A 22,884-nucleotide genomic window follows, 5' to 3' on the forward strand; every position below is an offset into this window, starting at 1 on the left:
CGGTCACTGTTGCGGTGGGGGGGGGCGGCTCTCGGAGGCCGCTGGGCGGCGCCCGCGCAGCGCCGGGGGCGGGCGGGGGCCCGAGGGCGCCGCGGGGTCGCGCCCCGCCGGCAGAGGCGGGGAGGGAGAGAGGGCCCGGGGGTCCGGGCTGCCCCGCGGGCAGGGGGCGGCGGAGGCTGCTCCGCACCGCCGTGTCCCTCCGCCGGGACTACTTGGCGGGCCCGGTGCCGGCGGCGCCCGTGCCCCGCCCCGCCTGGCGCCGCCCCCGCAGCGGCCGCAGGCGGGGCCGGGCTGGGCCGAGGAGGAGCCGCGGAGAAAGCAGCGAGCGGCGGAGGCGGCCGCGGAGCACGGGCTGCCCGCGGGCCTGGCACGGCGGCGGCGGCGCCCCGGCGGCAGCCAGGAGAGGCGGGCGGGAGGGAGGAAGAGGAGGGGCGCGCCGGCGGCTGCCGCGGCGAGGCTGGAGCAGCAGCAGCTGCCGCCGCCGGGGAACGGCGGAGGTGAGCGAGCCGCGGCGGGAGGCGCCGCGCGCGGCCGCCGGCAGCGCCCGTTGGGGCGGTTGGCGGCCGTTGGCGACCGTTGGGGCGGTTGACGGCGGGCAGCGGCGTAACAGCGGCGCGATCTTTGTGTGGGGCCGGTGCGCGCTGGGGGAGGGGAGGGGGGCCCGGGCCGTGTGTGCCCGGTGCGGGGTGCGGGTGGGTGCTGGGGCTGGGGCGGCCGCGATCGCGCCGCGAGAGCAGCGCCGGAGTCACTTGTGAGCGGGGCTGTGTGCGGCTCGGCGGAAAGAAACTGTGGTCGGGGCGAAGGCGAAGCTGCATAAAGGGTTTTGGAAGGGGAGCGCCCCGGGTCCCCGCGCCCCGGGCCTCGGCGGGTGACAGGCGCTCCGGCGGTGAGGGCTGGCCGCGTTGAGCGGCGGCTCCCGAGCCTGCCGGGCGTCCTGCTGCCTGCGAGTGGTGAACAAAGAAGTGTGCGAAGAGCTGCGGGCAGCCCTCGCGTGGGGAATGAACTTCAAAGGGAAAAAAGAGCTAACCACAAAAACTGGCAGTAAAAATACTGAGCAAAGAGAGATTTCCGTGGTGAATCCCTCTTAGAGGGAATATCCCCGAGATAATGGGATGTATTCGGCTCTTGTCAAGAGGAAGCACAAGGCTTCTGCCCTCTGGTTTTGAGTCACTTTCCTACCTGTTATTGCTTTTTTTTTTTTTTTTTACGTTCTTAATATGTGGCTGATTATAGCTCAATGCTAAAATGCTTTAAAAAACGTGCTTAAGATTATTTTAGTTTCATTCATATAGGGGAAAATAATGAAGAAGAGTCCTTGGTTTTATTATTTGTTGACTGCATTAGTAGCAAGTGACTGAATTATGACTCGGATGTAGGGTTAAAAGTGCTGTCTTCTTTATTTCAGAGCTCTAGGGGAAGATGTTGTCTCTTCTGACATCTTGCGATTAAGATACCTGAGAACAGGTTCAGTAAGAATCCAGGTTCCTGAAGAAGACGGTTATGAACGTATTGAAATAAGTCGTAAACATTTTTCCCCCCCTCCCATCGTCTCTACCACTTAAGAAACCGTAATCTGAAGCACTTCCTGGGCGCCTGCCCAGATGAATGAAGTCTGCAAAGCTCACTGTTGAAATCGACCGTTTCCTTGTAAGTGGCACATGCTCGTGAAACATATGCAGTACTCCTGAAGAAAAAAATCACCTTTTGCTATACCATTCCCAGAAGGAACACTTCATTGTGGACAGCTTTTTCTCAATTAATATCCAAAGAGATTAATGCCTAGAGTTGAAAGGCATTTAGCACACACTGAGAAGTTGGCTTTGCCTCAGTTTTTCCAGATGTATTGTCTCCCCTGTATACTGGAAGCGCACACGACTGCGTAAACGACAGATGTAGTCATGGAGCTGGATGGACTTTTGAGCCATATGAGAAACACAATTGAGCGCTGGTATCAGACATGGCTTCATGATGTCAGCTGAACTGTGGTGTGCAATGCTAAACATAATAAAGCATCTGAATGGAGTGACACATATCCTGCAAAGAGGCTGATAAGTTTTATGAGAAAGCTAACAGATTACTGTGATTGTGGAAGCTCTGCAAGATCTGGAAGATCTGTACAAGCTCTGCGTGGAAGACCGGTGCAAGATGAATCCCTCTTTCCCGTCTTCAAGATGTTGAAGGGGTATTGCTGCTTATGACAAACCCAAGAGCAGAAGCTTTGTAAAATGGCTCAAACCAGCTTGCTGCAAGGAAAGCAGTTTTACTGTAGGGAGTGGGTTTTCCACAAGCTTCAACACTGCCTCCAGGAGAAAGCCAACTGCAGCAGTAGTGCTGCCAACAAAACATCTCTTGTAGCAAATTCTGGGAATAATACTGGTGGTGTCCCTGGGAAAGGAGCTGCCTGGGGTGTGTTGTTGGTAGGAGGGCCTGGTAGTGGGAAGACGGCCCTCTGTACTGAGTTACTATGGCCAAGCTCACCTGCAAACCTGCAAAGAGGTTTACACCGTCAAGCTCTAGCCTTCCATTTCTGCAGGGCCCAAGACTCCGACACGCTGTGTGTTGGAGGATTTATTAGAGGTTTAGTTGCACAAATCTGCCACAGTGGACTGATCCAGGGATATGAGGACAAACTAAGGGATCCTGCTATTCAAAGTCTCTTGCAGCCTGGGGAATGCGAGAGGAACCCTGCTGAAGCATTTAAAAGGTAATAAAAACACAACAAACCTAACCCAAATAAAACCCGAACAAACAAAGAAGGCTGGCTTCTGTTTAGGGTCTTCCTTCCAAAGAGTCTGTGATACAGTTTAGAACATGCTTGTCTTGCAAAATTATGGCTTGTTATCTCTCAGTTCTTGTAGACTGACCGTGGAAAAAATCAAACTTTGTCCTCATAGCTGGTATAAATAAATATTTACTTTTTAAAACAATTTAATACTAATAGTGAATTTATTTCTATTAATGCAGTGATACCCTCAGCTGTACCTGCCTTTTGGAAGGAGTTTAAAGTAACAGACTTAAGAGTGGAAGGTACCTAGTGGCCTTTACCTATAGGTAAAGGGCAGTTTTCCTTCAGAGTCCTGAAACGGGCTGTTCAGGACCCTCACAAAAGCTTCCCGTACTGGTTTCTGTCAAACAGGAAACTGGACTAATGGATCTCTGGGTCTGATCCAGCACATCAGTTTTATGTTTGTCTAAAAATATGTGGTAGGAAAGTAACTCTTAATTAACTCCTTATGTTACTTCTTGCATATGTGTGTGGATTATACTAACAATCTATTTAAAATCTAAAAAACATTGCTTATGGGCACTCTAACGCATTCAGTGAATCAGAAACTTACCAAGAGGGCTCTCTTTCCTCCCACATTTTTTTTTTCTTCTTGTGATACTAATTGAGTGTATATGTAAGAGTTTACATAGGATCACATAGGAGAATCTTCCTGAGCATTTCTAAGTGCTCATCTGTGAGATGCTTATTCCTTAGGGTCACAGGGACGGAAGACTGGGAAAGCACAAGGCTTGTCTCTAGTAGACCTTCAACTGACTGCGTTGCTAGTATGAAACTTTCCTTGGGTGTTACTTAAGCTAAGCTGCTATTGCACAGAGGTTTGCCTTTTTGTAGTGCCTGCAGGTTTAAGGGACCGTGTCTGCGGTATTAAAAAGCCCTAACAGTTTTTTCTTTTTGTTTCCCCCCTTCCTCTTCAGCCTACCAAGGCAGGGGCTGGATGAACAAGCACTGGGGGTTGAGCTGCAGTGCTTGGTCATGTTGGCAAAGTACTCTAGAAGAACCTTGCACTTCTGTAGGCTGTTTTGTTTGCCCAGTGAATAAACAGGATGCAGGTCTGCCATTGTTTTCAGTGTAGTGTCTTTAAAACACCCTGAATAGACTAAACCAAGGCTAATTCTGGATTTTTTTGTTTGTTTGTTGCTAAATGACGATGCAAGTTCTAGCAGCTATTAAAGGCTTAATTTGAGATGTCGTAAGTCCTGTCAACTTCTAGTGACTGAAAACAGGATAAAATTAAGTGTTTATAAATAGAATAGCAGGCTAACTATGTAGCTTTAGACAGATTTTTTAAATTGTGGAAGAGGATTAATCTAAAGGATAAATGCCTATTTTTGTTTAAAAGTCTGTTACGAAGAAATCTTACTAATTATTGTGGCCAAGTTATCTCTAATAGCCTGAACTTTGTCCCTGCTCTAAACATCATTGCCCTGATGCAGAGAACAGGGACTAGGTGCCATGGCTTCAGATGAAACACGATATAGAGATATGGAAGATGACTGCGAGTCAGCGTTCTCGGGGAGATTAATTTTTATGAATGCTTTAATGATTGGCTGTTTTCATATTTAGTTCCTTGTACAAGGTTTGTGGGTTTCGACTAGAAAAATAACATGACAAAACATTTGGCATTAGTTTTTCCTTATTCTGATTTTGCAGCAGTGATGGTGAACCTCTACTGTTACACTGGAAATACTAGACTGTAGTTCAGCAGCTTCAGTCAAGGAGAACTTGAGGGTGTTCTCAGGCAAATCCTGTGATTCCCTCGCTGCCCACCTATCCTGGTGTGGTTTTGAAAGCAGCTGTTAGCCTTCATCCTCATGTTTCGGGGTTGAGGAAGAGGGGGTGCTAGGGGCAAGGCAAGTCCTGGGAATATAGGTTTTCAGCACGGTGGCAGGAGACCAGGAGATGGCTGTTGACAGCAGTACCGTGAGCTTGTTCTGCTGCCTGTATGATTCAACTGCTGTCTTGAAGATAGGAGGACCTTAACTACCCCTGTCGCCAAATGTCGTAGCAATTTATTGATGTAATTTTGTTAAAATACGAAGCATAGAAAAAATGTTCTTTAGTAAATACAACGTAAGTGGGTTTTTTTGTCTCCTAAGACTCCGTGCTAAGCCCTACAATCTTCTAGTCTGGTGTATTTATATGTCCATTCTGTTAAGTGCATGCTGGTGTAATGTGAAAAGAGTTCTAGCAAGGCATAACAGTGAGTTGATTGTCCTTCATATTTTGTAAAGATGCTGAAACTGCACAGAACTCTCATCTCAATGCTCCATTCATGTTATCTTATTCTAATTTTCTTTATTCAATAGGCAAGTGTCTTTCTTTAAGGACACGGTCACAAATTCTTGCTCTGCTTTGCATGGCTGCTCCAGGCTGAGCTACATATTCATGGCCTAAAATGGAAAGACTTCTCTTTGAGTGTTAAACAAGATTACACTATTCTATTTTTGTGCCAGTTGTCCCAGAAATAGTAAGAAAGAAACTTTTAGATGCCTTGGAAACGTGCTAATGATATCATGTCCATTACTCACAGCAGTTTATCTTTTTATGAAGAAGATATTCCTTAGGTTTCCCGCAATCCTGGTGGTCGTAGTGATACATATGCAATTAATTATCCAGAAAGTTAAAGCTTTTTTCACCTATAGAGGGGACATTCAAATAGTTGAATGTCTCTCTCTCTCTCTCTCTCTCAAAAGTAAAAAAAAAAAAAAAAAAAAAAAGTGTAGTATCAGACTGCTCAGACTGCTTTAATCACTTTAGGGACAGGTCTACAGCTTGAAGAGCTGGCTGGGCTACCACATACAAATGTGTTTGACAGGCATTTGTTGCTGTACTGACAGCTGAGAGGAGGTGCTACTAGTGGCACCACTTCTGCAACGCTTTGCTCCCGACGTGCAGATCTGGAGCAGAGAGAAACCTCAATCATAAGGGAGAATGCTGAAGCTCAAGTTTGAGCGTTAGGTAAAAGCAAAGCAGAAAGCATAAAGGAAGCGGTAAAGAATATTTCAGATTCTAAAAACACAGATGAGTAATGCATTACACTGCAATGAATTTAATTGACAAAAATCTATTATGCTATTCTTACCTATTTAGACAGAAAAAGCAAAACCAGGTTATCCCAATTTCTGCCATATTACCTTAAGTGTTGTGGGGGGAAGTTTTCAGTTTCGTTGCAGTGTGTTTATACTTCTAGTGTCTGGTACAAATACAGGTGGATATTCGATTATACAAGGAAGAGGAGGAATTCTTATAAAGCAAAACCATGATACAAAGCAAATGATATGCATGATACATGCATGATATAAAGCAAAACAATAATATGGAAATTCATGTAAATTAGGCAATTAGAAAATATTTACCCTTATGATTTCTGTTTATGTTTTACAGAAAAAGGAGATGACTTTAGCTTAAGATAGGAGGCAGTGAGGGAATATGTGCTTTCCCCATGTGTTGTTCTACAATTAGAATTAGTGGAGCAAGGCAGAGCTTGATTTAATTCTCAACCTGGGTAGAGGACTGCATTAGAAGTGGAGAACGCATTTTCATTGCATAGTTGATTTCTTTTCCAGCTACAGCTCTAAGTGAAAGGTATCCACTGCCAGAGTTTGAGTCAGTTGCAGAGAATTTAGAGCAGCTGCCTCCTAAATAACATAAGGTAGTTAAGCTTGCATTAAACTTACTCTCAGTGTGTGTTGGTCTAGTACAAAGTTTGAGTTTTGGATAATGCTTTCTGGTGGACATCTTTGTGATAACTTAAACTCTTGTGAGATTTTTGCATGTACTTATTTCTTATAATTGTATTTGGGTCAGTTATGTTTAAGTGCTTTTTTTTACTTGAGTAGTGACCCAAAATTTTAACAGTGGAATGTGTCTCTACAATTACTTTAATGTAGGATGGCCTGCTCTAAGATTTATACTGGCAAAAAGTAATCTGCAAGTAACTATCCTTCATCCATCCAAGGGAAGAGGAGAAAAAAAGGGAAAAAAATGCTGAACAGAACACATTTGTAATTGTGTAAGAACTTTATAGAAGCCTTCTTGAATTGACGTTACATCTTCTTTACCAAAAAAAAATATAGTAGAAGCAGATCTGCAAAATGCAATTGTCCTTCAGCAAAGACAAATGTGTTTGTTTCTTTTTCAGTACAGGCCAGGGATAAATCCAATACTGTGGCAAGAAACTTGCATCCTAATACAACTTAACCAGTAATGTTAAGCAATAGAAAGAAAAGCAGTTTTGTAGTTTGTCTGGAATACCCAACAATCTGTACACTTGACTGTAAAATGTGTGAGGTCGCATGAGGTTTATGTTGACTGCAGGTACAAAGTCGGCATTTATATTGATTAGAGTTGAAAGCCTTCTTGCTTGAGTCATTGGTTTGGCCAGCATTAGATGCTATGTATATAAAGTTACTTTTACCTTTTGGGGGAGAATTTTGCAATTAGCATGGAAAAGTTTGCAGGATTGAGCCTCCAGTGTTTCATGGTTGGCACTATAGTGGAAATGTTAAAAACAGCAAAACTTGGAGGAAAAAAACTAGGGTTATGAATCCATGCTAACAGATTTCTTTTTTCCCCTTACCTTGTATGGGCTTTCTATGCTGCTTACTCCCTTTTTTTTTTTTTTTTTTTTTTTCTTTTTCCTCCCTCCCTTCTTTTCCCCGGGGCTGGTGTATCACCACAAAATTACAGGTGCCTGGGTGAGATTTTACCTTTGTGTAAATGATAAGGGGAAAAATTTTATTTCGAGTTCCAGATTGCTTGCTTGACAGCATAGAAAAACTCAAGTTTGTTCAGCAAATCTTCTGCAATAGTTGTCCAGAGACTTTAAATCTACAGTACTGAACTGTCTTTTTTAGTATTATTATTTTTCTTGCCATTTATCAAGCATAAATGCTGGAGGGATTGTGGAAAACTGGGTGTATATGATAACTAATCAGACAAAGTGTGAAGAAGCTGTTATTTTTGTAAAACCTTGTATGTTCTTTGAAGTAAGTAGTGCAATTGAAATTACTGTGGATTGTGTAGACCTTGTGTAGCAGCTGGTGACTGAGCCTTTTCACTGTTAGGAGTAGCTTGCTGTTAACTGCATAAAGTGTTTCTGTTTCCAGTCAGTCTGGAAAGGGAGTGACCAGTTCCTCTGCAGTTGTTTTCACTTTTATTATCTTATTTATTTACTGTTTAATTTCATACTGTCATTAGCTAATGGGAAGATTCGCATCCACTTCAATGGCTGAGGCCAGAGACTAGAGTTTTGGCTTTTCTGAAAGCAGGAGGGGTTGCTCTTTGTTACTCTACAAACTTTGAGTTGTCCTTGCTAGTGAATTAACCAGAGAGCATGTTTCTGTTCCTGTAGGCATCTGGCAGAAGCATGAAAAGGATGTGATTTCTGATGGTTTTATTGGCATCCAGAATTCTGAGACAGCTGCAAAAAATGTAATATTAATTTTACTCTGGAGTTGAGGTGGCAGCATGTGATATTCAGACTATGTGCTTTTCTTTATTTTTCATTATTCCTTTACTTCTTTTCTTTTTATGAAATGCATTCTGCAAAAGACCCTTTTACCAGGAACTTATGAGAGGTTGAAATAGAAGATATGTTAAGGGCAACGCACTGGAAAAAATTAGATTCCTGAGTTCAGGCTACTGTGAATTTAAAAACTGCTGGACTTTCTACCAATTTATTCCATAAGATGTTAGTAATTCAGTACTAATATTATAGAAAAAAAGAAAGACCTTTTCGTGCTCATGTCTCAGACTGTCTGGCAGTGATCTGCACCCTTTGGTCCAGTCTCCTGCTTTCCTCTGGAAAGAGCTGCTGCGTAGCCCTTCCCTCTGCGGCTCAAGTACAACGCGATAGCTCTGGATTTGCAGCAGTTACAAGGTAATACAGAACGTGGATCCCTAATTTCATGGACTTGTAAATAACAGAAGCAAAGCCAAGGACTAACTATATTTCCTTTCATGGGAAGAAAGGTCTGAATACATAATAAATGAATTTACAAGACCCTTCAAAGAAAAAAGGTATTAAACTTCATAGTGTGTTTAGTCAATTATGGCAAGTAAAGTTCAAATATGTGAGTGACTAATTTCCACCTAGAGAGAAGGGGTTTGTAGCGAACCTCAAAGTCACCAAGTCCATCTCTCTGCCACAGGTAGAAGTGAGTAAGTCTGTTTTTGGGTTAATGCTGTTTATCTGCTTTTATGCTTCATAATTCTTATTGTCAGAAAAATTTCCATGCAATCTCAATTTTTCTTGCTGTTCCCTAGACTTGTTACCACTTAAAATATTCTCCCTGTCCCTGGAGAATAGATTCTTTCTTCTTTCGAACAGCCTTTTATGTATTTGAATACTTTTATATTATTTTTTGGTCTCTTCTGAGCTAAGTAATTCCAACTTTGTAGTGTTTCATCAGAGGTCACGCCTAAGAACATGACATTAAAAACTCCCTTAGCTAAATCAAATTTCCTCTAGCCAGAGGGAATTTTGTTAGCAACATTTCAGATGGATAAATATTTAACATTCTGCTCCCGTACTTTCCCAGAAGTTTGTCTATTCTATAGCTCTTTCACTTATGCTTGACCAGAATCCTGCAGCTCCATGTAGCTCAGGGGAGCTTGACCTTGTGCAAGATTGAGTTCTGCTTGCAATGGTCGTTGTAAGCATTTTCAGCTAAAAGCAAACTCACAGGGAGAAGTCTTACTTCTAGCGACTGCATTTTTGTTGCCATCTGATGCATTTCTATGAGTTCTTCAAGATTTGGGCACCTACAGCCTCACAGGGAAGTGCAAACAAGGTTCTGGCAAGGAGAACTCTACTTTATTTCTACTTTCTGAGAGACAATTGAAGGAAAGTTGTAAATTTGGACAAAATTCTTTCTCTTGAAGTTGTACTACTATGCCTGTTAACAGGAAGCAGAAGAATGTCCCACTTTTTTCTCCATAAGGGCTGTAGAGAGATTATTTTCAATGTAGGGTGGTAAAATGAACCACCATTATATGAACAGGATGGAAAAATCCTTTTTATTTTTATTTTTTTCTGAGAGCTGTGTGATCTCTCTGTTTTTTTTTTTTTTTTAACCGATTGCAGATAATCAGTGAGTTTTCATGGAAGGTGCTTATTCATGTACTCTGGAGCATCTTAGAAAGCTGATTTTTGCCTAAAGTTTAAGAACCTATGCTTTTGAACTTAGTTTTTGTAGGAACATGGCAATATTTAGTTTCCCTGCAAGAGTAAATCGGTTGCTTTCTCTTGTACAGAAGCACTGCGTGTGGTTGTTTCCAGAATACATCACTACTGCCTCATTTTTCATTTATTAAAGGAGAAAAAAGTAATAATAAAAAAGAATAAATGCTAGAAAAAGGTTCAAAGTCAAGATTTTCCTACTTGGGAATTAAACACGAGACAGTTGAAGTTGCCTTCTAAAACCCTCTTGGGGGTTTGCAGCGTGCTTTTTGAACGTTTGTTCTTGATGGTCTTTCACCTGTAGTGTTATGCAAGTCTCATTTTGAAATTTCACTTAGGGGGATTTTGGAAAGGCAGCTGTCAATTCCATATGATTTAAGGGTAGATTCAGGAAAGCCTCAAGTCAAAAACTTAAAACCATCAAACACGAGCATGACAAAACTTAAGGAATACGTGCTCCTTTTTATCCAGCCACTATTATATACTCAACTGTAATAGTAAAATTATAATTTTCTTTGAATATCTAATTTCTGGTGAAGAAACTTTGTGCCAAAAATACCTACCTTCAACAAGTGGCTGAGGTTCGTCTTAATTAAAAAAGGTTTACAAAAATGGCATAATTGTTATGGATTTCATCAGAAAAAGCAGACTGTGCTTTTGCCCCCTGTTAGATTAATATTCATACGGTGGAAACTTAAACTCTGTGACTGTAGTGAGAGACATAAAATATTAAAAATAACAGACAGCCTTCACAGCACCAAGTCTTTTACCACCCTATGTAGGGAACAGCCAGATATAAGCTGATGTCTGCAAGATCAAAAGACCTTTTGAGATCTGATGAAGAAAAATGGTGAACAAGACTATCTGTATGAAAGAAATAAGGAATAGTACAGAAAGAAATGTCTTGTGCTGAATTTTGATGCTGTCTCCTGCATGGTGGTACACTTTGAAGCTGTAAGCAACTGTAGTGTAATAATGCTAAATGTGTGGTAAAATATTTCTTGTCTTAAGTTTAACTTACTAGTTACAACAGTTCAAGTAATTATGAATATAATTTCTATGCTGCCTTTCACTTTTGTGTGGTCTGAGACTGTTGTTAATTTATAAGTATTTACATATTTACATCATTTACATTAGAGGTTTCAAATAAATATAATGCTTACATTGTAACTATTCAGTAGCATGATTTATTTTAAACTCAGGTATAACAGAGGTAGGACACTGACTGAATTCATGGTGAGGGAAGAAAGAATATTTTGATAAGAACAAGCTCAAGAGCTTGTAAAGAATCTGCCAACTCAGCTTGTATTTCCAACTCGGTGAAACTGAAGTTCTGAAAGATAAACTACTATTTCATAAATTCAGTCTATTGAGAGCATCTCGACTCCAATGTAATATCTGCCGCTTGGAGTGCACATATAACATGTAACTGCTGAGTTTCTGGGAAAATGCTGTGTTCTCGTGCTTGTGTTTCCAGACAGCTGGAGACCTGAGCATTGCCTGAAGCTTAAGTTCTTTGTGGCATGTTTCTCTTTAGGCTTTTCTGTTAAATCTTGGAGTTAACGGATCACGTAGCCACAGTTAGTGTTACTACAAGAGCAGGTTGTATGTTCTTCCTTCATTATATGGAAGAACTGCATGCAGACTGAATGTAACACCATTTAAGGTTTTAACCTTTTCAGTTTGAATTACCATAAGAAAGTTTGCCTAAGGCATTTTAATAATGACAACTTACATAGGCCTTTTTGTCTTCTACTTCTATAGGCATTAACATTTTGCCTTTAATCTATGTGGCTCAGTCTTAAACCTTGCAGGTTTTCCTATAAGCTGTTTAGTTAGATGGACCTTCATAGCAATTTTCATTTGTTAATTATTTCCCTTCCCTCCTATTTTCTATGCACATGTTCATAGCTTGTGCAAGGATTTAAGTTCTTTTCCTCCTTTTTAATGAAAAAATGAAAAGGATTTGAAGGATTGTGAAGCAGAAAGGACTTAGTGTATCTAAGGCACTGGAAAAAAGATAGTATTTAAAAACTTGCTTTTGAAAGCATTAGTGAAGCAATGCATCAAAGAGGGTTTGGTTACTTTCTTTACAGCATGGTGTACATAATACACCAGGAATGATGAGAAACCTTCCATACTTTAGGAGCAGATGTATTTTAAATAGTTAATGCAGGAACATCTCGTTGATTAAAGAATTACTTTTCAAGAAGTAATATACAGGCTTATAAATATTGGCTTATATAGAATGTGTTTAAAGGTATTGCAGAGGAAGTGTTGCAGAGAATGTAGGTTGGTGGGTTGTTCCTGGGATGTTTGGATTGTCAATAGTGGTACCTATATAGAGCAGCAGAGATATCTTGGTAGATGAGAGAGAAAGAGGATTGGCAGCATCTTCATTAATTTGAAGAATCAGGAAGTTCTGGAAGAAACAAAACTCTTTAGGATCCCTAACTGTATTTGAAAAATAACAGCAATATGGAGATGGCAGTAAGGAATGGATATAAATAAACCTCATAAAAATGGAAAGAAATGGAATACAGCATGACTTCTGTCTTAAATAGTTAAATAACAAATTTTATGGTGTAATTATATTAGCTTTGTTGCGATGATGGTGAGCAGGTTGTAAATCGCTCAGCTGTTCTCTACTTTTCATGACGAGTCCCACAAGGCATCGAAGGAGAGTTGTAGTTAGTACATAAAACGTAGCTGATACAATAAGATAAATTTACTTTCTTATATTACTGTAAATGCATCAAATTAAGAAAGCAGTGATGCTTCTTTGTCTCCTCTACCAGTTGGAAGTAACTGATAATGCAAGAGTGTAAGTAAAAATGTTATGAAGTTTCTTTTTGAGCTGCTTTAGAGTTGCACTGGTGTAAATGATACACCCACATATAGCTTCGTCTAGTGGAGACCCTTGGATAAATTTTACAGACTTCTAATGTATTTCACTGCCAATTTTGTATGCATCAATTTGGTTTCAGTTACTTCATCTTATATTGGCTAGTGCTGCCACTTTATTTGCTTCAGCTTCTCCTTACTCTTTTCTGTTTTGGGGATGGGGATGATATTTTCCAGAAGATTTGCAGCAGGTACTGGGTGTTCCCATTATGTTAGATTCTCTAACCTCCACTATACTTTCTCCTCCCGTGTTTTAAATTATTGCAAGGCTGCTATCCACAGTAAGTTTTTCCTGGATAAAGAGGATATATAAAGGAACAACAGGAGGTTTACTGCCAGTTTTAGAGAAGCTTTATCTGCTTGAGTTTTGGGGAGACAAGACCAAACAAACAAAAACCCAAAGACCAACACACCCAGTCTTCAAAGTAATGAATGTGTACCCAGAGTGATGCAAGAGGGGCATACACTTTGGTGTGTGGAGAAAGAATGCTGAAAGAGACATAAATGAAAGCTGCTCGTCTGCTGCCTTATCAACTAGGGCAGTGCAGTAAAAGATTAGGACAGTCTTTTTAACTTGAGGAAAATAAGATGGAGAAAGATACATGATAACACAGACATAGAAGGAAAACCACTGTTAGTGCATGGCTACAGGTAAAATCGTAATAGCTTTTTCTTCAGAGGATTTTCTGGAAACAAGGGTGGACAATGTAATCCTCCCCTTTTAGTAAAATTCTCCGTGTGGGGTGTTTTATGGTGGAGTGCAAGAAATTAGAAAGGCAGATGTGACAACCTGACTAGTGAATGACCAAAATTTCAGAATTGCCAAGCTGGTTCCTGCCGGTAGGCAACTCGAGAACTGTCCGTTACGAAGAAATGTCCTGCTCATATTGCTACCAATTCGCCTTTGTGTTTCCTAGCCAGCAATGTAACTTTTTTTTTTTTTTCCCTTTTGAAATTAAATGCATAGTAAGAATCTGCTTTTGGAATTGTCAGAATTACTGCAGTAATAACTGTTACTTTGACTGCTTTTATATGATCTGCATTATACTGCTTTTGTTATACAGTCATGGCAGAGTGGAAAACAAAGTATGGCTGCTGAACAGTAAACTAGAACAGAGCCTCACAAAAGCTGCACAACTGACTGTGTTAAGTGCGTTTTTCTAGCAGCCTCATCTGTACTTTTTGTGGCTGGTGTTTCCTTCAGGTCCACAAATATAATCCTATACATGAAAAGCAATATCTGTTACTTCATTGTAGTTTATGCTGTACATAAATCCAGGCACAAGTAGGTATTAGTCTCTCTTCCAAAACGTGCAATAATACCATCAACTTAAAATGCTTAGACGGCTGCAGGAATTTGGTTTCAGTTGTACATTAATGTGCACAGGTCCTACTACTCCTAGAAGAAGTTCTATTTGATATGGCTAGGGAGCCAGCTGATTAATGAGGAAATAAGTGCTTTTGATTTAATATGTGATTTAAAAATAGCTTTCTTTTTAATACATCCTGTTGCATGTATGAAGCTGTTAGTTTTATTATTAGGGTAGCCCCTCCAACGTGCTGCATTTTGACCTCATACTTCTGAATATTTTCAGGAGAGGTTATTATCATTATCATTGTGTGCATTATTATGCATATGGAAGAACAAGGTGCAGTACAGGCAGTTCTTTCTGCTAACTGATAGTATTTTTCAGTGAGTCTGATTTAGTGCTTTCATCTCATGCATTTGATGTAAGATGATATTTCTTTGATCCTTTTATTTTTCTTTAGAAAGACATTAAGTTTTGGAAACAAACAATGTGAAGTTAAATAATGCTTAATTAAAAAAAAGGCAGGGGGATGGAGTGGGGAAGAGCAGCGATTTTTTTTTTCCTTTTTCCTTTGTCCCTTTAACAACATATTGCTTTTATACAACACATGGTAGATGACAGTTCCCAAGGGTAAATATAAATAACAGCAACTTAAATAAGGGCTTGAGGCCCATGGGTGGAGGAGGAGAGGAACTCGGGTTATTCACATAGGGTCATAGGAGGGACAGAGGAAGATAACTGAGACAGTTAATCAAATGGTTTAGGTGTCTTTATCCTAATGGGAAAAAAGTATGGATATAAACAAGCAGAACTGGAAATCTTAGTACACAGTCAAGACTAATTTAAATGCTGCAGAAGACCTGTCAGGATAACTTGTATAACTGGTATGTTTAAAAAAAAAAAAAGAGTAGCTTGCTAGGAGGGAAGGGTAGGGAAAACAAGGAGCAGTTGCTTTATGTATCACACACATCTAGTTCTAGTATGTGAAGATGTTACAGCTCTTGAAAATCTCTGAATAAAAGGTACCCACTGCTGGTGGTGCTACTTGTAATCCCTGTTTAACAGTCTGCTGGTAAGTCTTACCCTCCATTGACTATTGACAAAGATACCTACCATACACACTCCCAGGCCATCCTGGGTATCCAAAAGTTCATCTGCTTAGTCGTGCAGATATCGCCACACCTAGAAACCCTGTCTCGCCTAAAATATGGCCCCCAACCAGCAGGGTCATGTAAATTAAGCCTTTTTTTTTTTTTTTTTTTAAGAGATCTAGAAGACTTATCCAAAACATAGTGCTTGGACAGTGGTGAAGATGTGGCTGAAAATTTCATAATGATACAACAAGAGCAGCAGAGGGGCAGCATGTAGGAAAGTAGGAAAGCGGGATATATACACAGACCAGCCAGTGACCATATTTTAATGCAAAAGAGGAAAAATAATTAGAGGAAAAACTTTAAAATTTGATTCTTACAGATGGAAAGGAATTAGCTGAGAAAACAAAAGACAACATTAATGAGAGCAACTCTGGAACGGTCCTCAATACACGGTGTTTGAAAGGAAAGGAGAAGGAGGGGCAAATTAAAACGAACAGATTTCAGGAGGGTGAATATTGGTGACCTTGGATATTTGTGGGTAAAATCTCATGGAGACGAGTAGGGGGGGTGGGGGCAGGGAAAGAGATTTAACTGGAAGGAACTCCAAAGCCTCAACCAAGTAGCAGAGATGTTGCATGTCCAATTTAGAGAAACTGAGCTCCTTGTCATCCATATGTTAAGCACAAAAGGGAAGTCTACAGAAAGTAAGCACATTGATTGCTACATTTGGGCCTAAAGGAGTAACAGGAGCATAAGGGCAGAATATGAAGGTTCAAGGCATTGCTGATGTCCTAACAGATGTGTTCTGTTTGATAACAACTAGTTTTATTAAGATGTTACTGAAAATAGACAACATCCACCAAGTGTTGGTTCCATTTTCAATGGAGGGCAGAACTGACAGTGCTGGGGAGGGTGAGAGGTTAAGTGATTCGGTATCGCCCTTTTTAAAAACAGTTGCTTTGCAACTGGACAACTAACACAAATAAAACAAGCAACAAAGAAAGATTACAGCCTAAAATGGGAAAAACATGGAATAGTTGTGATGTTTTCCAGTCGTTAGTGTATGAACTGCTACTGGTTGTCTTCAAATAACTTCTGCATGGCAAACTATTCAAAAAATTGAAAGAACAGAACAGATATTTAGCATCTCGCTTTAAAAATGGTAGCAAAACAGTTGGGGCATTATGGACATACTAGCTTAATCAGACAAACAACTTGCAAGCAGCTGGAAGAAACAGTTGAAAACTGTTGAAAACTGGGTATAGTATGGCTTGTTTTTGACAAATCTAATCTGATTCCTTTCTCCACCAGTGTAATAGTACCTGTGGATAAGGAAGAGGCGGTAAGTGTCATGTTTTGATTTCGGAAGGGCTTTGATGATATTTACATGACATTTACATAAATAGGCTGTGTTCTAGGTAGAAGTATACTTGGCTACATGTGAAATGAGTTGAGTAACCACCCAGTAATTATTGTTGGTTTGTTTGGTTGCATCAGGTGGCATTTCATAGAAGTGTCTGCCCTGGGTTTGTGTTTTTGCAGCGTTTTCCTCAATGACTGGGCTGACTAAATAGCGAGGTAGGGTTATAAGTTACGGCCAGTATCAGTTGTTGTGACACTTGTGTCTCCCTGGTGAATAGGACAAGAAGTAATAGGCTTAAATTGCAGAAACACAAGTTAAGGTTAGAACCATGGTTAAGGGAAGAACTGTTTCTAAGGGTAAGAATATTGAAGCACTGAAATAGGTTGCTAGGGGAGAGAGTTGATCGTTGGTAGATTGATCTTTGGATGTGTCTATGAAGGTGTTAGTTAGACTAGTGAATCTCAGGAACGATGGCTGAGTACCTCTTCAGGTTTTAAGCAGGAAAGTGGACTAGATCACTGCTCAGTTACTAAAAACAGAACTTAGAGAATAAATTACTATTTTAAATTATTGCATGCAGGAAAAATGTTTGCACTTCCTGCGCCCTCTTTCTTTTTGCCATTGGTGAGGAATGCAGCTTATTGCATCTTAGACGCAGTTAGATTGTACTTTCTAGGCAGCCCGCCTATTGTTATGTGAAAATATTCTTAAGATTTGTATATTCTTTGTTTTCTGATAAATTCACTAGTCTGTACATCTATCAGCAGTGGTTTAGAAGCAGCAGTCACCCATATATTAATGTGGGCTAATAGCAGGTGTCTAATCAGTGCACAGGAGCCCAATCTCTCAGCTGCTGTGCGACTGATGGCTCTGGGAAGCTGGTTGTGCGATGGACTCTGCACTTGTCAGCCCTGATGCCCAGGAGCTAGCTGGCTTTTGTGCTTTTCTTGTGGGGCTACAAATCTGCTTTACAGTTATTGATAAAAATCAGCTCACTGCAAGACATTGCGATATGAGGTACTGAATTATACAGCAAGACTCTTCTGCTGTGCCTAATAGACCGCCTCTGGAAAGACCATAGCCAAAATGTACATGCATGCCCTGTTCCTGGAGCTTTCAGAATAAGCAATTCCCAATTTAATTTTGGTTTTCTGCTTTCTACCTCGTTCTTCATAAAACTAATTCCAGCTGGTCACAACTGAGCAATTCCTCTTCCTATGCAGCCCCTGAATTTTCTGAAAAAATCAATAGTTTACTTAAAGCATGAATGTATATTATGCTGTATTGCACAAATAGTGAGTATATAATCTCAGTATTGTACTTTGTGGGAGGTCATAAACAGTTACAGATGCATGTTATCATGTTGAAAATAAAGCAATAGCTTCTCCAATAGAGAAGGTATTGTAGATACCTGTATGCGGGTCGGCATGCAGAGTGAAACTGGACAAGTTAACTTTCCCCATATTTAGCAATATGTTCTGCATTGCAGCATTTTAATTGTAGAAATGCTTAATGCTTCAAAACCACAGTATTTTGAGAAAGCCATTGTCAATCAAGTGATACGTGTGTGCATGTGTCTTTTGGGGAATATTATAAACTCTATTATAATATTCTGACCAGCTGGGCAACTGGTAAGACACAAAGCATACACTGTGCGTGCTACAGTTACTAGGCTTTATCAGTAAAATTTCATCTTAATCTATAACTCAGAACCCCTCTAATCATTAGTGAGAATAGATTAATATCCAGGTAAATAGGCTGTTGTTATCAGTGATCCATAAGACATAAATGCTCTGTTACAGGGCAAAGTAAAACTCAGTAATCTAAACACAGAGCTGCAATAATCTGTTTTTTGTTTTCAGTTCTGTAGGAACTGAACTGCTGGAAATGTTCTCAGAAAAAGGTTAATACTTCATCGATGGAGCAGCTGAAATGGTCATTTTTATTAGAAGAGAAAAAATACCTTTTATTCTTTTATTATGGCCTGTGTCCCCTATTCAGTTTGGAAAACGAAAGGAAGAAGAATTCAACTCTCTCTATATGCATGCATGCATACATACATACATACATACATACATATATATATATATATATATAGTAGCATCTTTCTTCTATTACTTTAATCTTCAAAAATCATTTAGATCAAAGGTACCAATGACGAGTTTTGCAGTATAGCAAATAGTGCAGGGCATTCTGGTCTCATAACAAGGAGAGCATGGTATAGTCTCTCTCATATATCACAATTTTTTTTTAATGAGGTTCTACTGGTAATTTTTTTGCCAATAGAAGAATAAATTCAGCTAAATCACAGTATACACTGGAGTGCTGATGCCAGTTAACCAGCTCCATCATGTTGCTGGTAATTAGTTATTACTGTAAATAACACACACAAGATATCTCACTGGTAACGAATGCTGGTGTTTTTGTTTTGTTTCTGTTTTGTTTTGAAATGCGAGTGGTCTTTAGCAACAAAGATTATTCAGAGATCTCATACTGAGGTGCTGATGATCCCAAGTGTAGGAATCTCCACTTTCATAACAGAATCTGGGAGACGGATTAGTTTATAGCATAATAGCAACCTTGGTGATAGGCATAATTACGGAGAGGCTTGTAGCATCATTTCTAAGCGTCGCTCTGGGAAGTATACATTACTGCTTTAGTGTTCATGTCCTGTAGGTTTTTTCCACTGCAGTGCTGCTAATGAGATATTGTTCTTTCCAACCTGATGAAGCGCAGCTATTAAAATCACAACCCCAACGACAGATCCAAGCAATGACATTCATTGCACATTTAAATCCCGGTCCACAAGAGAAAAGTACACACATGGCAATGCTTTTATGTTGCTACCTCAGAAAAAAAAAATGTGGGCAGAACCGCATCTCTCCGTTACCCAGCTGCATTGGCCCGGAGTGGAAAAGGGCAGGTTCTGGAGCTGGGAGCTGCTGCTGGTGGTTTGTGCTCGTGGGAACACCTAGGCTGCTGGGACCTCCTCGGGCCAGGAGGTCCATGCGCTCGTTGGGTCTGGAAGGCAGCAGGGAACGCGGGCAGATGGATAGAGAAGAGAGCGCCTTCCTAGAGAGAAGCTGTGGGCATGCTGTAATGGATGGCAAGGAATTTTAACGGAATAAAAAATGTCCAAATATCCCAGCTTCGGAGAAAAAACATAAGTGAGGACTTAACTCTGACCTTTCTATGCACCGAAGTCAATCAAATATGGGGGGGACAATCACAAGAAACTGGGCTTTGTTATTTCCTTTGCTGCTAAAACTGCTTGTGGGTTGTGGTCGGGCATGTCTTTTGGTGGACACCTGTTTAGGCTTTGGGGAGAGTATTTTTTAGCAAGTTGATGCATTCCAGTGTGACTTCAGGCTACGTGGCCAGCACCGCTCTCCTTCATCCTTTGGGATATCCATATTTTTGTGGAGGCAGTCTGAACCTTTTGGGTTGGACCTACTGCAGCCAACTGCTACAAACTGAGGCAATTAAGCAAGATTTTTTTTCCCATTTTTTTTTTCTGCAAAGATGACGCAACTTTTCTTGGTGGTATTCCCAACAAGTAAATACTAACAAGAACTTTGTCAGATGCTGCTAAGGTATTTTTATTGTTTTTGGTAAGGTCCCTGGGATTTTAAGTGATCTGTAAGCTCTGTTAAGATACCTGTTAGATCTGTTACAGATCTGTCTACCTCTGTTAGATCTGTTAAGATACCATTATCAGTTGTTTACATCTTGAAGTAACTTTTGTACTTGAAAACTGATCTCATAGAGGGAACAATACAAAAAGAAAACTTATTCTGATAGGAGCAGTGCAGGGAAACTGCTTTGACATAAGTAGCTGAGGGGACCAGGGTTCTGCTGGGGGAAAGGGTAGAAAATGGGGTAATTTTAATCTGCCTCCTTTCGTTGTGGGATTGGCGTCTTTTAAAACAGTATTTTTAACCTTATGGCTACTTAAATTTCCTGTTCTGTAAGTTGGTAGCTGCTTCATTTCCCAGCTTAGTGCACAGTGATTTTAGTTGCACTTTAGGCATTTTCTAGAGGAGTGGTGAGCTTTGTGGAAGTACCAGAGTATTGTGAATTCTTCAAAGCAGTCTTTTGAATCTGAAAAAAAAAAAAGAGCCAGGATTAAGGATTTAAAATTCATCTAACAGTGAATACTTCAAGACCTGTGTTTTGTACTTCCTTTTTATCCCTTGGGAAATTTTCTCCAAGTGTATTAGATTCTATTAAGTAAGATTCTATTGTTACTGTCAGAACATGCGAGGATATACAACTCTTTCCATTTTTCATTCTACTCAGTCAAAAAAAAAAAAAACCCAGAAAATAAAAGGTATTTTTATTAGCAGTGCTTACAAAACATTTCTGGAGAGTGGGTTATGTTCTTTCCATATCAGGCAAGGTTTGCCAACACTTTAATTTCTGAATGGTTGGTAGATAATGATGAATGTATTGGCTGAAGTGTTCTGAAGATACAGTAAAACTAATGAAGATTATTATACTCTTGAGGTTTTTTTTAAAAAAAAAAATACGTATGTATATAATTATGACATGCATGGCCTACTTAGCATGCAGAATAATCCTTTTTCAGTAATGGAACTTGGCAACCTCAATATAAATAAAACAAGTAAATAAAAATTAATACCGCCAAGACTCTCTGGAATACCTTAAGTTTGCCACTAGATGCATTGCCATGACATTTGTGAAAGCATGGCACCAAAATGCAGGAATTCAGCTCTTTGTAAAACTGTAAAGACTAGAATTTTCCGCTTAAATACATCAGGTATGTTTTATTTAGATTTTTTTTTCATGACCAGCTGTTACTCTCTGTTGGCTTCTGAGAAGCAATAATAGCAGGTTCAGCACATGACAGTAATGAATTTCCTAAACCTTAGGCCAAGTAACTTCTTCATTACTAAACCAAAATTCTTCTAATTCTTTTACTGACCCTTGAACAACATGATCTTTGAAGTGTTGTTACATATCTTAAATTCATTAAAAAGTAATGCTGTCTAAACAATAACTACTTTGTGACTACTCAAACTGTGTAAGTTGAGACTACCTCAGTATTTTCTGTGGTAACTATTTAAAAAATGCCCTAGACAATATAAAAATTAGCATTTTTAAGTTGATCTTCACTTTGACTTGAAAAGACTGTATACTTGTCAATGTACTGTGAAATGTATCTAAAATACTGATTTTTTTTTTCCCCCCCGTGTTCCATACAGGTGCATTCTGCTTCCCCTTTTGGGAATGAAGCCCCCTCAGCAGAGCCTCTTCCTGCTCGTAGACTCAGTCGACGAGGGCTGTAACGTCTCCGAGGGCGAACAGACTTCGACAAGTTTATCTGGGACAGTAGCAGAGCTTTTAGCTGGACACTTTGAGTTCTTCCCTCCCTGGCTGCTCCTTCTGTGTTCTGCCCGCAAGCAAAGCAAAGCTGTTACAAAAATGTTTACAGGTCAGTACAGACCGTAAAAAGTGTCCATCACCTGGTCACTCATGTCCTGTAACCACACATGGTTGAAAGTAACGATGATGCTTAATTCCAAAAAATGGTCATGACAGAAATGATAATGCTTAAAAAGAAATACAGGTTCCAGTTTACTGAGAACTGTGGGAAGCTTAAATCAGCAGAGTATTTTGGAGATATATCGTGTCTTTACAATACAACTTTGGTGGCTTTGAGTTTTTTTCTTTTCATGCTTTGCTTGTCCTAAAGAGCTTTGAGACAGGGTAAATGATCTGTTAGTACGTAAGCATGTCTGCTCTATACACCCATTTCTACAGTCTCAAAAGATTTTTCATATCATGTTAAAATCTCTCCCCTTTTTTTCAGATAGCAGGGAATAACTGCCTGAAGGCAGAACTTGGGAGAGTAACAGTGGAGATTTGGATTCTTAGAGTATATTTTTGGCAAAAGCTGCACAGTGAAGAATTCCTCATAACTTCTTTGTCCACGCTTTACTATGTCACAAGAACATTTCTTCACTATAATGACATTGTTTCTGGATATTTTCTGAAATTCAGTAAAAGGCAATATCTAGACTGGATTCCAGGCCAACGCATAAAGCCTGTGTGTTTTAAGGCAACAATTAAGACAAAACGGTGATTATAGAGCCCAGACCCATAGGCTTCCTCATTTCCACAGTGGCAAAAGGTCAATGTGGTAATTGCATTTTGGAATGAAGCGCTGTATTAATCAGTAGCAGACATGAACAGTGGTATTTGGGAGAATGGGAGAACCA

At 40.1% G+C, this 22,884-nt stretch overlaps 1 protein-coding gene and 1 long non-coding RNA gene across 2 annotated transcripts in view; both read left to right on the plus strand.

Moving 5' to 3' along the window:
• The first annotated feature begins 408 nt into the window (after positions 1-408).
• Positions 409-1,954, plus strand: LOC148594156 (uncharacterized). Its single transcript, XR_015913558.1, has 2 exons — positions 409-497; positions 1,406-1,954. It is a non-coding gene; the product is annotated as an uncharacterized LOC148594156 (long non-coding RNA).
• Positions 1,955-2,148: 194 nt separating this feature from the next.
• ANKRD50 (ankyrin repeat domain 50) overlaps positions 2,149-22,884 on the plus strand; it is a 36,662-nt gene continuing 15,926 nt past the window's right edge. The window contains exons 1-2 of the mRNA XM_088527662.1: positions 2,149-2,704; positions 21,868-22,097. Coding sequence (XP_088383788.1) covers positions 2,226-2,704; positions 21,868-22,097 — 709 coding nt within the window. The 5' untranslated portion in view covers positions 2,149-2,225. The remainder of the gene's footprint in view (positions 2,705-21,867; positions 22,098-22,884) is intronic.

Source organism: Tinamus guttatus, unplaced genomic scaffold (assembly GCF_059628265.1).
Source record: "Tinamus guttatus ecotype Peru unplaced genomic scaffold, ASM5962826v1 Tinamus_guttatus_pri_ptg000288l, whole genome shotgun sequence".
Classification (NCBI taxonomy): Eukaryota; Metazoa; Chordata; class Aves; order Tinamiformes; family Tinamidae; genus Tinamus; species Tinamus guttatus.